We start from the raw sequence: 16,736 nt of genomic DNA on the forward strand, positions 1-16,736 counted from the left end.
TATTTTTTTTTGGAAGAGGTGGGATATTGGCTTACACTTATTTGGCACATAAAAAAAAATGAAACAAAAAGCTCATTATATATAAATATATTAAAATACATTACAGCAATTAATTCAAGGAAAAGAAACTTATTTTATTTCTTAATTGTCATATCATTTGTTTATAAAAATAAGTTTAACACAAACAAATATTTAATGCATAATGTGTGTATATAATATGCTCATAGCTATTTTTTAATACATATAATAAAATTAAAACAAATTATTTATTTTTATATATTTATTTAAAGTGTTTGGAAATTGTATTAATTTGTTTTATTGTTATATGCGAAATATATTTATATAATGCAAACATTTATTTTGCAATTTTAATTGATAATATATATTAACATTTTTTTAAGGCCGTCTCAAATGTATAGTAGTTTGTTTTACCCTTATCCCCCTTATTTTACATCCCATATAAATATAATAAATAAATAAAAATACAAGTATCCTTATATATGTATAATTGTGAACAACTGAAAGAAAAAATACACCAAGCCCATAAGGGAACAAAAGGAAATTCCGCAAAAAAAAAAAAAAAAATACGGTTTAGAAAAAATGTGCTAGCTATAGTAAAAACATTTAATTCCCTCATTAAATTGCAATAATATTTATTTATTCATTGTATCAAATCTTATTATATACATACATATTTTACGAAAAAAAATATTTATTTATAAAATGAAAATTTTATTATAAATTTTTATGCCAAAATAAAGCATTTTTTAATTATTAAGTTATATATGATAATGTATTAGTGGTGGTATATTTTTCTATACATAGGGATAAAAGTGATATGATATTTTTTTCTGTATATTTTTATGAATGCCTTTATTATATTTAAAAACTTAAAATCCTTATTTTATACTAAGTAAAATCCATATAAAAAATTACTCTTTAAAATATATATATTTAATAATTTACACTTAACATATTTTTTTTGAGAAAATAATACATTTTATTAATTTATTTTACAGAATATTTTATTTATTTACTTAAATGGACTTATCTTTTAAGGCTGATTTGGTCTATACTTAATTAAATATATAATATGCTATATATTAAAATATATAGGGTTTATTACATTTCTTTGCAGATAAATAATATAAAGCAATATAATAATAATTGGTATATATAATTTAAAGGTCGGTTTTATTCCAAATTTTCTATTATATCATCAATCTTTTTATTAGCAAAATTTGTTATTTTCATATGTATTATATGAGGATATATATAATATTAGCTCTTAAATTTTTCATATCTTCTCCAAATTACCAAATATTATTTATCCGGCTTTTTTTTTCTTAAGGGCAATTCGCACCTTTAAAACAATATAGGTATTGCGAAACATGATATATATATATACATAACTTTTTTTAATTTTTTTTTTCTATAAGAAAAAATATATAATAACTTTTGAAAAAAGAGGATATTCTATATACCATATTATATAACGCATAAAATATATAATAAATACAATCTGTGATATATAGCAAAAAAAAACAATTGTAAGAAAAATTATTACTTTGTATATGTAAAAAAAAAAAATAACAATATTCTTGTAAATAAAAAAAAAATTAATAAAATAATGAATGATAATAATAATCCTATGTAAATTTACAAAATAAAAAAAAACAAATAAATTAATGGTTTTTATAATATTTGTAAAATAAACAACAAATTTTATTAAATACAAAAAAACATAAGTATTTTAAAAAAAAACTAACATTATAATACTATAAGAATCAAAAACAATGGAAGGTAATATTTAAATTATATTTTTTCATTTCATCCATAACCCATTTTAAACTCATATTTCTGTGTTTTATTATTTAATCCATACTTTTGTAAACTTAACAATTTGTATTATTATATAGATATTAATATTTTTATTTATAATACCTTATGTTTGTACCATATACCAGCATACATATTAATTTATTATGTTATATATATCATCCTTATATATTAATGTGTGCTATGATATATTATGAATAATGAAAAAAATATTTTTAAATACATAACAGTTCTGAGCAAATATTATATTTAATTTTTATGAAACTCATATACACATACTTGTTCTTAAATAACAGATAGAGGAGGATTTTCAAGAGGTTTTGGAAGAGGTGCTAGGGGAGCTAGAGGTGTCAGAGGAAGAGGAAGAGGAAGGTAAAAATAATTTTTATACTCATATATATACTATTCATATTATTTTATATAATGTACATAAATATCTTCCATATGTAAATGAGCACAGCTAGCTTTTTTACTTTATTTAAAAAAAAAAATATGAACAGTTAATGTAAATTTTCATATTATTTAAAAAAATTTTAGAGGACGAGGCTCAGCAGAAGATGATTTAAAAAACTGGGTACCAGTAACAAAATTAGGAAGATTAGTAAAAGAAGGAAAAATATCATCAATTGAAGAAATATATTTACATTCATTACCAATTAAAGAATATCAAATCATTGATTATTTTTTTCAACCAAATGAGTGTGCACACCCATTAAAAGATGACGTTGTAAAAATTATGCCTGTACAAAAACAAACACGTGCAGGTCAAAGAACACGATTTAAAGCTTTTGTAGCAATTGGTGATGGGAATGGGCATTGTGGTTTAGGAGTCAAATGTGCAAAGGAAGTTGCCACCGCTATAAGAGGTGCTATAATTGCAGCCAAACTTTCTTTAATTCCAGTTAGACGAGGTTATTGGGGTAACAAAATTGGAGATCCTCACACAGTACCTATGAAAGTTTCAGGAAAATGTGGTAGTGTTCGTATTCGTTTAATACCAGCCCCAAGAGGTACTCAAATTGTCGGCGCACCAACAACAAAAAAAATGTTAAACTTTGCCGGAATTAAAGATTGTTTTTCATCTTCTTGTGGAAAAACTAAAACTAGGGGAAATTTTTTAAGAGTATGAAAAATTCAAAAAAATTCAAAAAAACTTGCCCCCAAATTATATACATATTATGATAAATTTATATATTTTTTTTTCATAGGCTATATTCAATGCTTTGAGTAAAACATATGGATATTTAACCCCAGATTTATGGAAAGTAACCAAATTCGACAAATCCCCATATGAAGAATGGTCTGATTTTCTTGAAACATATCAAAATGTAAAAGGAATTAAAACCATAATTTAATTATAGAAGAAAAAAAATATATGTAGCTAAGTAGGAACATTAATGAATCATATGTACATTATTTTAATAGTAACTGCGCCATTTATGTGAACTTTGAGCATTTTTGTTATTATATTATTTATCTTATATATATCTATATATAATATTTTTTTATTTAAATAATTAATATTATGATTTTACTTAGTTTTTAAAACATATAATAAAAAACGAAAAACAACTAATTATATAAAGTAAAATTAAAAAAAACATTTTTAAAACACAAAGTATTTGTCTGAAATGTTGACAAAATTATCCTATCCATATTTATGTGTGCAAAATCACTAAATAGTTTTTATAGCAAATGAAAAAATTATATAATACCATATTGTCTTAAAAAAAAAATTCAATTTTATTTAAGAACACAAAATAAGGTGTTAATATGTTTATTTATATAATAGTGAGATCATAAAAATATTGATTAAAAAAATATATTGTTAATAAAACAAAACAATGTTAATGATATAGACTGACGTGGGAAAATAAAAAATAATTTATACCAATATTATCATAATAAATAAACACGAAATTGTTTAATTACATTTTATTTTTATTATATTTCTTCATGTCTTTATTACATAATTGTTAATTTTCTTGGAACATCATTCACTAAATTTTGTTCATACCATTCCTTGCCAGATTTTTCCATTTCATCTCCAAACGTTTCCCTTTATAATTAAAAAAAAAAATAACAATAAATAAATATGTTCAGATATATGGCAAATGCAAGTAAATATGCATATATCCTTAATTATCAAGTTTAATATTTATTACCTTTCATCTTGGCTTTCTTTAGTTTGATCAACTTTTCCATTCATTTCTTGTATTCGTTTCTTAAGTAACTCTTTAAATGGATCTGAGAATATAAGAAAATATAGAAAAATAAAATAAAAACAAAAAATATGGCAAAATGGTGTAATAATAATATAGTGAGGGTGTACCTACGTAATGCTTATCATGCCATACTTGTTTAAGAACAAACTCAATCCATATATTGTTTTACTGTTATTTTGCTTATTTATTTTTCCTACCTTTTCTATGTTCTTTCTTTTCGATTACATCTTCTTCTATATCTAAATCAAATGGCTTTATCGTTTCCTTTGTTGTAAATGGATTATAATTTAAATTGATTTCATCCATTTGAGCATTTGTGTCTGCTAATTTCTTTTTTGGGGTGCTAACATTATTTTTGTTTTTTGTTTTCTTTATTACTTTACTCATTTTGTCCCTTTTTAAAAAATAGCCAAAAAATAAATCATTTTATTTATTATATATATTATTCTTCTTTTATATTTTTATAAAGAACTTTTAATATATTTTTTTCAATTTTATATTAAATATTAATACCCTCATGCTATTGTTATAACTTTATTAAATAAATATCAAGGAAAGTAAATTGTTAATTATTCAAATTGCATTAATTTTTATATTTTTTTTATATTTTTTTTATTTATTTTTTTACCTATAACTTTTGTTTCCATTTTTTTATCTACAAACGTATGATGATATACAAGAGTATGTATATGCATATATTTGCAATTGCCTTTTTTCTTAATTTATTATTTGTTACCTTTATTTTTACCGTGTATATATAATATATGTTATACGTATATTAATATTTTTTTACCGATAATATTCACTTTTGGAGATAATTTTCAATCATATATGTATTTATATATACATAAACAATAGTCAGAAAATAAAAACATACTTTATTTTTTTTAAGAAGCATGAAAACAAATCAATTTGTATTTAACATAAGTACATACTGACTGGTTCATACAAAAAAATATAGAACTGGCATAAATAGGACGTACTTAGCACACTTAAGTAATTGTACTAATATACAGGCTCCAAAAGTAGTGATTTTTTTTTTTTTTCAAAAATTTGAAAAAAGATCAAAATGAATGAGGAAAATGATGTAATAAAACATTCTGATTTTCATTTGTCCAAACATGGTAATAAACGAATCAGGATTAACAAAATTAATGATAATGTAAAATATATAATTTCAAGATTTACAAATCATAATGAAATTGATAGATTGACTCCTCCTGTAACATTTATAGTAAGAAATGAAAAAAAAAAATGCATTCTTTATACTTTGTTTCATAATTTTTGTATACTGATTATATACAATTCGTTGTTTCGTTTCACTTTTAAAGTCTAAGGATGAAAATCCTGAAGATGTACTCGAAAATGAGAAAAACGATACGCCCAATTATTGGCTACTGAAAAACACATCCACAGATAAGTGCAAAATAAATCACAAATCTTATGTATCTAAAAAATGTAATTTAAATACAGATGTGTTTTTTGTTTTAATTGAAAATGAAGATTATTCGGAATTATATCCTGTTTCAAATTGGCAAGTTTTTGAACCAGATTTATCAGAAAAAGCATTAAATGTATATAATCCAGATATCACACAAGACAAATTAAAAGCAGAAAAAAATAATAAAAGATTAGATGAAATAATTGAAAGGTTAAAAAATAAAGAAGAAAGTATGAAAATTAATCTAAAAACAAAAGATATATCTAAAAAAAAAACACTTATAAATATTAATCATATAAATAATCATGATAATATATCTAATATTACATCTGCACATTCTGGTAAAAATTTCAAAAACTACTATTCCTCTTCCGATGATGATTTAGGATTAAAAAGACAAGAAAAAAAAAGATTAAAAAATTTATACAAATTAAAAAAAAGAGAAAATAAAGATGAAATCGATTATGTTGATTCAGCTTTATCTATAACAGAAATTAGAAAAAATAAATCAAGTTGGGATTATAATGATGATGGAAAAAGAAGTGATGATGAAGATTTATATATGCAAGAATCTGCGCATGAATTTTTTGATGATGAAGATGAAAATGAAGAATCAGATAACAACTCTGGAAATGAAGAATCTATATTAACATCTTATGGACAAGCTATGAAATCATTATTAAAACAACAAATAAACGATGAAGAAGATGATGAATTAAATCAATATTCTGATGACGAAGATGAAGAAGATGATGAAGAAAATGATGAAGATAATTATAATAGTAATAGAGGACGAACAAATGTTAAAAGTGAAACGAATGAAAAAAATGAAACTAATAAAATTCATAATATCAATGAATATATAAAAGAAAAAATTAGAAAAAATGAAATACAATTAAAAAAAGAAAATTGTGCTAAAATTTTATTAAAAATTATCGAAAAAAATAATGGAAAAATGGATATATTAACTTTATTAGATATTTTAAACATAAAAGAAAAAAATCAAAATTTCATACTTGTACAAAAATATATAAAAGAATTATGTATTATTAGTTCTCAAACAATAAATAACAAAAAAGTCAAAATGGTAGCAGTCAAGCCAAAGTATCTATCGAAGAAATGATAAAACTACTTTATACATACCTATATAAACATTTTTTTTTTTTTTCCATATTTTCTTATATTTTCATTTACATTGCTAAACTAATGGCTCGATTCCTTAGCAAAAAAGTCTTCCTATTACTGATAGTATTAATAAGGAAAAATATGAGCATATATTTGTTTTGTTCTTTTTTTATAAAATTTGCTCTATGATATACAAGAAGGAGCAGTACATATCTATGTAACTTATATATGTAGATAAACCCTTATTAATTTTTATAAGAACCTTAAATAACTTGAGTTTATACATTTTTGGTGATTTAATCTGTGAATCTTTAAAAAAATGTATGGCAAAATGTATAGAAGCAGACAACTATCTATTTTCATGTTTTATGAAAAGAAATATGTTTCTCAAAATAAATTGATACATTTATGGCCTCCAAAAATGCAGGTGTAAATTACTCATTCCCATTACACATATTTTACGATTCAAAATTTTATCATATTCATTAATCCTAATTGAAAATTTGGGGATATAAAAAAAAAACTCACCAAGTATAATATATTTCATATAAATAAAATAGGATATTCAAATTTTTTTGCAATTATAAAATGAATACACATATTATTATTCACTATATATATACAATAATTTTTATGGAATTTGATCCTCTCCCATATTTGTATGCATACCATTGCGCCCTTAAAACTTTTAACTGAAATATTCATATGCACATTTTTTGTAGAAACTTTTAAAAAATAATAAAATTAATATGTTTGAAAAAATTATATTAATTTTTTTTATTTTATAATTTAGAAATTTACTATAATTTTTTTTAGAATAAGTTTTTTAATAAAATAATTATGTATGCTACATTTATTTTATTAATATAACTTTTTTATGGTAATAAATAAGTATATATACTATGTTTATTTTATTATTTTTTTTGTTTGAAAGGTTTATCCTTTATAACAAATAATTATTAGAAAATTTATGTATATTTCATAACAATTTAAATGGCAGCGCGCGATCCTGGACCATATTTAAACCAAGTACCTTTAGGATTCCCAAGTTATAACAGAAATGTTTATAGAGATATTTTAGCAAGACGAGCTTTTATGGAATCCGAAGTAAATACTAGAGTTTATAAAAACATTTTCGAAAATTTGGGATTTAAAGGGCATATAAGAATAAACAATAAAGTAAGCATATTAAAAAAAAAAAAATTAAAAAAAAAAAACTATATTTACACCAAAATAATTCCTAAAATTATTGTAGAGAATAATGCTAAATTCTATAATTTCAATTCGTATTTTATAACTCCAAATTTTATTTCTCTTATCATGTTAAAATACCTATGTGTATATACATAATAATATATGTACACCCCATTATGTGCATACATAGGTATAATGTCATTTTATTTTACACACAAATTTTTACAAATATATATCATCCCCTTTTTATTAAAATTAGGTAGGAATTAACCGAATACGTATGAGGTGTATACAAGGAGGGTATTCACGAGGAATTTATAAATTTACTAGAATGGCAAAAATGGCATTTTTTCAAACAGCTAGAGAAGGGTGGTTAAAAAAATATGGTTATAGACCTGACTTGTTCAGATAAAAAAAATCCAAATTATTTATTTTTTTTTTAATAAATTATATATTTGGCTTTAAAAAAAACACACACACAAACAAGCATTATATGATATTTGCTTATGTATATTTTTAATGCATATGAGATATATAATTTTTGGTAATAAATAATAAGTATACTACTTTTTCTATTTATTTATTATTTTTTTATATTAATAATTTAAAAATATTAAATTTATTTTGTTAAAAAGTTCCATTTTTTTGTAAATATATAAAATATAATTTTCATTTGAGAAAATAAAGTTTTCTCATTATAACATCAGGGGCGTGTAATAATATCCATACTGTTGTAATTCAATTTATTTTTTGTTCTTTTCCTAAATATAATTTGTATAAATTAAGATATTTCTCGCACTCCTAAAAGAAATGATTTTTCGTTTTTCCACACATTATATATGCTATTAAGATTTTTTACAAAGTTTATTAAATTGGGCTTTGACATTAAGGTATCCAATAATTCACTGTTAACTATTGTCATCAGATTAAAAAAAAATGAGAAATAAATAAAAAATCAGCAATAATGTTAATATTGTTATGTATTTAAATTATAGATTCTTATTTTTTTCCTTTTCACAATCTCATAAAATATCTTATAACATTAAGTCATAAATGCCATGATAAAGCAATGTTGTCTTACATTTTGAAGGTATTGAATAGAAAATTGATAAAATGGAAAAACAAATTGAGTGAAAATAACAAACAGTGGCCTCTTTCTGTGGACCCGTATCGTCACACAAAATACTATCTAGTATATTTAAAATTTTCTTCAATCGTTTTATATTCTATAAAATAAATACAAATAAGGGATATAATGATAAAATAATATAACATAAATGAAAAACATAATATTTTTTATTAAATTATCATATAATATATTTTTGTGTTTTTCGCATATAGTACTAACAAAATTGTGATTATCTAATCCGAATGTTTTACATTTTTCCAAATTTTCGTTTTTTAGTTTTCTATAAGATAAAAAATAGTATTTAGTTTTTCCATTTATTTATACACACATATGTAGTTCGGTATATAAACTTATATAATATTCCCTATATATATATGTTTACCTTATTATATAAATATAATAAAGATAAAAAAAATTATCTCTGTATATTTTTTTTGTAAAATTATTGTAAATTTCTTTATCTTCCCATAGATAGTATATCTATAAATAAAAGGTTTAATTTAACTATATTTGTAAACAGACATGCTTTATTACATATGTGTGTTTGTACTTATTTATCCATTTATTTTCTTTCGTATTATAAGCATATACCAGTATTGCCTTTAGCTCGCTGACAATTCCATAATACGTTTCATAGTTAACAGAGTCAAATAAATAAAGCTGAAATGAAAAGTTTTCAAAATATATAAAATGCATATATATTGGGGCATGTTTAATGACAATATTATTATTTGGACATATTTTTATTTTTTAAATACATAATCATTTCTCTATATTAATTACATTTTTCAAATAGTTGACAATATCTTCTCCATATAAAATATTTCCCTCTAATGTATTAAAAGCATATGGAAACCCCTTATAATTGCTAATTGGGTGAGTTTCCTCTACTAAATATATAAAAGGACAATTTAAAACATTTTTTAAAAAAAATAATTGGACATTTATATAATCTATGAAAGTTTCACCAACATTTTTTATAGAACAATGATTATAATGAACAATTAACTTTTGAGGAACTAAAACCATATTCCCCTTCTTGTTGTATAAATATGTATATATATATATATATATATATATATATATATATATATATTCAAAACTATCACTTTAAAATTTTTTAACTTTTAAAACATTTAAAAAATATATTTGTATAGCATAACAACCATCGTTATATTTTGCATTATAAAAAATATATTTTTTCAAATAATGTTTATTTTTTAATATTATATCCATTAAAAAATATATGAAATAAAAATTAATGTAACCATATTTTTTTAATAATTTATTCTTTATTTAATAATTTATTTACCAATAAAAAATGTTATCTCAATTATTCACGCCTATTATGCAAGCATTCAAATATACCTACATAAATTTGGGGAAAATAAGGTTATCCCTATAACAACGCTTAAAATGAATAGAACAATAATTATAAATCTTAATAAAAAAATATAGATCATGCTTTGAGTGCATTTATAATGAATCATATATAAAATAATAATATATGATTTATCACAAACCCAAAGAAAATCGGGAGCACAAACGGTATCCTTCATACTATTTTGAAAAGAAAAATATATATATTAAAAAATATTTATATGTCAATATTTTATAAAAAAATATATAAATTTTATAATATAAGAATCATTATTATATATATTATTAGTCCATTAGAATGTTATACATTTAAAGGGTGTCAAAAATATCCAATCAAACTTTTATATCCTACATGAGTATATTTTTACATAAAATTAAATAAAATAGTTTTCATGGCAATACCTCATGATGTCGGAAAACGTTTACAAACAGTATCATTCTATAATTATCTAATAATAAATAGAATCACATTTATGACAATATTTTTATAAGTATGTTTTGTCTTATTTAAAAATATGATAGTTATTTTACCCCCCAAATGCTAATATTTTTAAATAAGCATAATGCTGTTTTATAATTTACATATATACATAGGTATAACTAGCGTAACACCTTAGTTTATAAAATTTTATTCGAGGTGTGTTTTTTTATCAATATTTATGGCTTTTCATATATAGACAATATATTTTTTGTTATGGTCACATTTATATGCATATGTTTATTTTCACAATTTTAGTTGGAAAATAAGAGAATAGGAAAAATATTTTATAAATATATAATTGTGTAAATTGATTTGATTAGCCTTTTAAACAAGTTTGTTATGAACTTGAAATGTTTTTCTTATACATATCTATAAAATAACGCATAATTTTATTATGAACAAGTCATGTAAAAAATTATAGGTAGCCTTTTCAAGTATATTTATAATAATATTTTATGCATGCACCATAAGTTTTTTTTATGGCTATCTATACTCCCCCTCCTAATATGCAAAAAAAACTATTCAACCAAATATAAATAGCTTAATGTTCTTTTATATATTATATATTTTTTTTTATGTACACATTTTGATATAATCTTGGTTTATTATTGGTATTACACACACATATTTTTAAGCCTATGCATTAAAACAAATGTACAAGTTCAATTTTAATAAAATGATATATTTACTATTTTAAAGGATGCTTATATAAATTAATTTTAAAGAATTATATATTTTTAATTTTATATTTCTCTTTTATTGAAATACAAAATTGGTGCATTCATACAATTGTTATAATTCAAACAAATCCTTATCCATATGTATTTCTATAGCTTTTAATTAAAAAAATTTATAATTAAAATGAATATATTTAACAAGTCTACATGCTTAGCATGTAATTCATGTAAATGTTCCTGTGGTAAATACAAAAAATATATATTAATATAATAGGCATGTTAATACATTTTATATTACATAATAAGACAATTTATTTTTTTTACACACATTTTCTTTATGTTTTTCATTTTGCTTATTTTTCAGTGCAAATTATGTTAACATTCATAATGCATACAATGCTATTTTATCCAAATTAAAACACAGAAAAATATATATATGCATGTTTATCATTATTTTTTAGGTGAAAAACACGACCTTAAAATTACTCAAAGGACATATACCTACAATGAATTAGACGATATTTGTACCAGAGAAAATACAAACACGTTTCCATGCATTCCAACTGAACGGATTATTTTAAATTCAAATGGAAGTTCACAATTATACTATCATCAAATAGACAACGAGTTTTATGCAAAAAATATACTGCATGATGTCCCTTTAATAAGTTATGCTCAAGGTCCATTTTTTGAGAAAATAAATTATGAAGATAATAAAAAATATAGTTTACCAACTTTAACTTATGTAAGTGACCCAATATATATAAGACGCAAACAAAAATGTGCTATATCAAAAATGGCTGATTGTGTATGCCCTCAAGAATGCAAATGTGAATGAATTAATATCTATATATTTTCCCATGGAATTAAACCTAATTGAGAGACATAAAAAAAGCTTTAAATTTTCTTTAATCGATTTTTATAAAGAATATACAATAAAATAAAAATATAACACTTGTTATATTCGTCTCTTTTGTTTATTTCATTCTATTATATATATTTTTCTTTAATGGCATTCAATATATCATGAGCATTTTACTCATTTTTTTTTACATTTTATTAATTTATTTGCACTAAAAAAAGCAAACATATATAAAAAATTTTATTACTAATTATACAAACAATTAGCATAACAATGCAGAATATTATAAAATTATCATGTGAAAATATATAAAATGGACATTTTATTAGATAAGTCAAATGCTTATAATTATTTATTGAGATTTTCAATTTTTCACTTATTTATGCGTTGCTCAGTAAAGTTCCTTTTTTTAGTTGATATCCGCAACCAGCTATGTCAAAATATTTTATCCTAAATAAAAAATAAATATATATGTTTAGCCCAAACATAACAAATAGTGAACTCACTAAAAAATAATACCAAATATGTATATGTATATATATTTATATCCTACTTGCTATTGACTTGATTTATAAACGAGCAACTCGTGCATTTGACCTTGCCATATTTTTCTCCAACCCATCCACACCCTAATAATAAAAATAAAAAAAAATAAAAACTCATTCAAAGAGTTATATATATACACACTTGTTTTTAATTATTTACAAAATTAATTATAATAAATAGTGAATTAGTTAATTTGTTTTATAATGGCGTGTTCAACCCGTTTAACATTTATAAAATTTCTATAAATTCATATTCATATTATGAGCATATATGTTCATAAGAAAATACCAGTAGATGGATTTCCGCAATCACAAAGTCTGCAATAAGTTTTATCATTGTCATAATTATCTCTCATTGCTTTATAAATTTTATTTCCACAACCTATTATAATGTAAAAAACATATTTTTTTGATTAATATGTATATGTATATATTATATGAAATTGAATAAACTTGTTTTTTTAAAACCTTCATTTGTTGGATAGCAACATTTTTCGCATAAATCAGTTGTGCAGAGTTGGGAATGCCCTATATTTATATGAACAATAAAAATAGTTAATATAAAAATAATTATTTGTCTCATTTTTATTATCAATTGATAAGGTATATTATATTTTTAAAGCTAAAAATATATAAATTGAATATTTTCTTTAAAATATTATATATATTTTTATAAAGGATATTTATGGTATTATATTTAAATGAAAATTCTCAAAAATCACGAATATTATTATTTTTAAAAAGGAATAAGTTCAAAAAAACTATATTGAAAATTTTGCCATGTATATGAGTAATGCTAATTATTTTTTAATGATATTGAAAAAAAAAGTCAAAATTATGTATTTTAGACAAAAACATATTTCCTATTTTATAAGTGCCTTATGCAAGATGTCTATAAAACATTGATACATGTATACTTATTTATTAATTTTTCTTTCCATATTTACATAACTATAATTTTTATTTTTAATTTTCGTCATTTAAATTAACATTATTTTAAGCCCACAAATTTGCATGTTTTAGTTAAATAGTGTGCAAAATAAAGTGAGGGTTAAAACTATTATAATGTTGTATACCTATGTATATAAACTATTATAATTGTAAATTTTATACATAGGATTATATACAAAGCATGTGTTTAAAATATTCACTATATTTTTGATGTTCTTTCTGTATATAAATATTTATTTTCATACATATATATAAAATAACTTATAACTATTTTATAAATCTATATATAAACTTATTTGATCTCCATATTCAAGGGGCCATGAGAAAATAATTTCCAAAATGTTCCAAGCTTTACAACCTCGTTCTTCCAATTGAAATACTCAAAAATTAATGACAATAAAAAAATAAAAAATATATATATATATTTATTTAAAGGGATAAATTTTAATTTCACGATTTTCCCTTAAAAGCTAAATAGCGAGTTAGTAAAAATATATATATTAAAAACAAAAAATTAAAAAGACATATCTTATATCCTTTAAATTGTTCCACATATTTTTATAAATACATATATACATACATATGTCACAGTCGGAATGCATAAACAAATATGTGTACATATCATTCGTATTTTTGTTTGAAAGCGTATTAGCTAATTAAAAAAAAAAAAAAAAGTAAACGAATAAAATAATATATAACGTTAGATATATAATGTAAATTGCAAAATGTTGAAAACTATACGTTCAATAATTTGACTCAATTCAGCTTGATATGTCATCATTTAATGGTGACTACCAAAAAAGTAAAAAGTAAAAAAATAAAAAAGTGAAAAATAAAAAAATAAGTAAAACGCGGATCTAGACTAACAGGAAAAATAGTTCGCTTCCACTTTCGATTCTAACACATTCAATTGTGCTAAAAGTATTTTTTATAGGTTATAAGTATTTCTTTTTCTGTGTTGTATTCCAATAGTTTACAAAATTTTCCAATATATCTGATTTCACATTTACTAATGTTCCACCAGTTGACTTCATTTGCCCCATTAAGTTTCTTAAGCAATGTACTAATTCGTCATTATTTGAAAATTCCATATCTCTTATCGAATTAGCTATATCCTTTTCACTTAGCCATATAACTTTAATTTTATTATATATGTTAAAACATAAATGTGTAATGTGCATAATTGGATGCAAAACGGTATGGGGTGGTGTATATATTTGATTTAATTTTTTATTAATACAACTTACATCATATATAAATGTTATAAGATTGCATTTGTTTTTTAAAACATTTTCTGAATTTAAAAATATTTCATTTTTCCACAATAAAATACATGAACCATTACTTTTCATAGCTTCAGGAAATATAACAACACTATGTATTTTTTTATTTTTTGCATATATATGTACTTGTTCAATATTTTTAAAAATCCCATTTTTATTTGGTATAGAAAATTGTAAAGATAATTTTATTAAATCAAAAAAAAATACAGGAGATAATGTTCCATTTTTATTTACAACCATAAACATTGGGTTTAATCGAAAAGCTAAATATAAAATATCAACAAAAGAAGTGAAATTTGATAAAAATATATGACCATAATCATCATAAATAAATGGTATTTGTTGTTTAGTACATTTTATTTTAACTCTTTTGTAGTTAGCATATTGTTCTTCTAAATATATAAAACCTAAATGAAATAATAGTAGCCTACAATATATTGTTTGTATTATTTGATAAAAAAAATCCTTTATACATTGAAATATTAAAAATCTTAATAGGCTATTTAAAAAAAACATAAAAGCTATAGTTAAACAAATAAAACAACTTCTACATATGACTAAAGGTAATAATAACAACTTCAACAATCTTTCATGTATACTTAATTTCCTATTAACCCATATTGGCAAAAATGGATTTATTCCTGTTGATTTATCTGAAAACTCTCTATATTTTTCCATATTTTCGTCTTATTATGCACAATTTTATTTATTTATCTTTTTTTTTTTTGGGGTTAGAGGGACATATTCAGTTTGACTTTCTGCTTTCCTATTATATTAATACCTTACTTTTCTTTTACTATTTTTGTTTACCCCCCTTAAACATTTACTTTGTAAAATAATGCATTACTTATTTGTTCATATAATTAATGTATATATTTTTTTTTTATTCATATTAAGATTATTTACTTTAAAAATCCGTAATTTGATGGATATATTTTTATATATTTCTTTCTTTTAAAATTTTAATTACACAAATTTATTTGCATGTTTTTAATATTTTATATAAGGGCCAATGCTTATATTTCCATTTAGCATATTTCAAGCTTCTTATTTTTTTTTCTTTAAATAATAAGTAAATGTATATATAATTTAATATAATTATATATAAGTAATATACTGTATTATATGCATTGTATATATTTTATATTTTTCTCATTAAAAATAAACTTAATTATATTCGATATGCCATTTTCGAATATGTTATACAATTAGCATACACACCATATTTTGCATATCATTGTGTTAAGTGTTATATAATTATCACAATTCACCTAAATAAACATTTATTAAAAATAAAATAATATATTTATATTTTGTATATACCAAAAGAAATAAAATGGAAAAAAAAAATTACATTCTTTATATGATACTACAATAATAACATAATATTTTTATTGCCATATTTTGTTTTCATACATTTGAAAAAAAATTCATAGATTGTTAGTTTGTTCACAAAATATAGGCACAAACAACTTTTATATAAATTCGTAAATTTGAATTAAATTTTATATAATTGTATTTATTAAAAAAATAGCATGTTAATAGATTTCCAAAACATATTTTATTCCCTTCAGTTTTAGCTATTTTGTATTAACTTAGTTTTA

The 16,736-nt window shown here is 21.4% G+C and overlaps 8 protein-coding genes across 8 annotated transcripts; 4 read left to right on the forward strand and 4 right to left on the reverse strand.

The window, feature by feature from the left end:
* Positions 1–1,796: 1,796 nt before the first annotated feature.
* On the forward strand, positions 1,797–3,194 carry PBANKA_1310800 (40S ribosomal protein S5, putative; the record flags this gene model as incomplete). The annotated part of the gene is made up of 4 exons (XM_034566688.1): positions 1,797–1,803; positions 2,136–2,211; positions 2,377–2,962; positions 3,048–3,194. 4 exons carry the CDS (start codon positions 1,797–1,799, stop codon positions 3,192–3,194), a joined length of 816 nt encoding a protein of 271 aa, XP_034423260.1.
* A 610-nt stretch (positions 3,195–3,804) lies between these two features.
* Positions 3,805–4,451, reverse strand: PBANKA_1310900 (conserved Plasmodium protein, unknown function; the record flags this gene model as incomplete). The annotated part of the gene is made up of 3 exons (XM_034566689.1): positions 3,805–3,898; positions 4,005–4,086; positions 4,262–4,451. The coding sequence occupies 3 exons, from the start codon at positions 4,449–4,451 to the stop codon at positions 3,805–3,807; spliced, it is 366 nt and encodes a 121-aa protein (XP_034423261.1).
* A 682-nt stretch (positions 4,452–5,133) lies between these two features.
* PBANKA_1311000 (conserved protein, unknown function) lies at positions 5,134–6,628 on the forward strand (the record flags this gene model as incomplete). Its single annotated transcript, XM_034566690.1, has 2 exons — positions 5,134–5,298; positions 5,396–6,628. The coding sequence occupies 2 exons, from the start codon at positions 5,134–5,136 to the stop codon at positions 6,626–6,628; spliced, it is 1,398 nt and encodes a 465-aa protein (XP_034423262.1).
* A 995-nt stretch (positions 6,629–7,623) lies between these two features.
* PBANKA_1311100 (mitochondrial ribosomal protein S14 precursor, putative) lies at positions 7,624–8,236 on the forward strand (the record flags this gene model as incomplete). The annotated part of the gene is made up of 2 exons (XM_034566691.1): positions 7,624–7,809; positions 8,084–8,236. The coding sequence occupies 2 exons, from the start codon at positions 7,624–7,626 to the stop codon at positions 8,234–8,236; spliced, it is 339 nt and encodes a 112-aa protein (XP_034423263.1).
* Positions 8,237–8,605: 369 nt separating this feature from the next.
* On the reverse strand, positions 8,606–9,982 carry PBANKA_1311200 (conserved Plasmodium protein, unknown function; the record flags this gene model as incomplete). Its single annotated transcript, XM_034566692.1, has 6 exons — positions 8,606–8,736; positions 8,906–9,050; positions 9,173–9,233; positions 9,336–9,433; positions 9,545–9,613; positions 9,737–9,982. The coding sequence occupies 6 exons, from the start codon at positions 9,980–9,982 to the stop codon at positions 8,606–8,608; spliced, it is 750 nt and encodes a 249-aa protein (XP_034423264.1).
* Positions 9,983–11,675: 1,693 nt separating this feature from the next.
* PBANKA_1311300 (inner membrane complex protein, putative) lies at positions 11,676–12,329 on the forward strand (the record flags this gene model as incomplete). Its single annotated transcript, XM_034566693.1, has 2 exons — positions 11,676–11,733; positions 11,953–12,329. The coding sequence occupies 2 exons, from the start codon at positions 11,676–11,678 to the stop codon at positions 12,327–12,329; spliced, it is 435 nt and encodes a 144-aa protein (XP_034423265.1).
* A 404-nt stretch (positions 12,330–12,733) lies between these two features.
* PBANKA_1311400 (conserved protein, unknown function) lies at positions 12,734–13,481 on the reverse strand (the record flags this gene model as incomplete). Its single annotated transcript, XM_034566694.1, has 4 exons — positions 12,734–12,803; positions 12,907–12,982; positions 13,188–13,280; positions 13,367–13,481. 4 exons carry the CDS (start codon positions 13,479–13,481, stop codon positions 12,734–12,736), a joined length of 354 nt encoding a protein of 117 aa, XP_034423266.1.
* Positions 13,482–14,784: 1,303 nt separating this feature from the next.
* PBANKA_1311500 (conserved protein, unknown function) lies at positions 14,785–15,810 on the reverse strand (the record flags this gene model as incomplete). The annotated part of the gene is made up of 1 exon (XM_034566695.1): positions 14,785–15,810. One exon carries the CDS (start codon positions 15,808–15,810, stop codon positions 14,785–14,787), a length of 1,026 nt encoding a protein of 341 aa, XP_034423267.1.
* Between the last annotated feature and the right edge of the window lie 926 nt (positions 15,811–16,736).

The sequence above is a fragment of the Plasmodium berghei genome (assembly GCF_900002375.2).
Source record: "Plasmodium berghei ANKA genome assembly, chromosome: 13".
Classification (NCBI taxonomy): domain Eukaryota; phylum Apicomplexa; class Aconoidasida; order Haemosporida; family Plasmodiidae; genus Plasmodium; species Plasmodium berghei.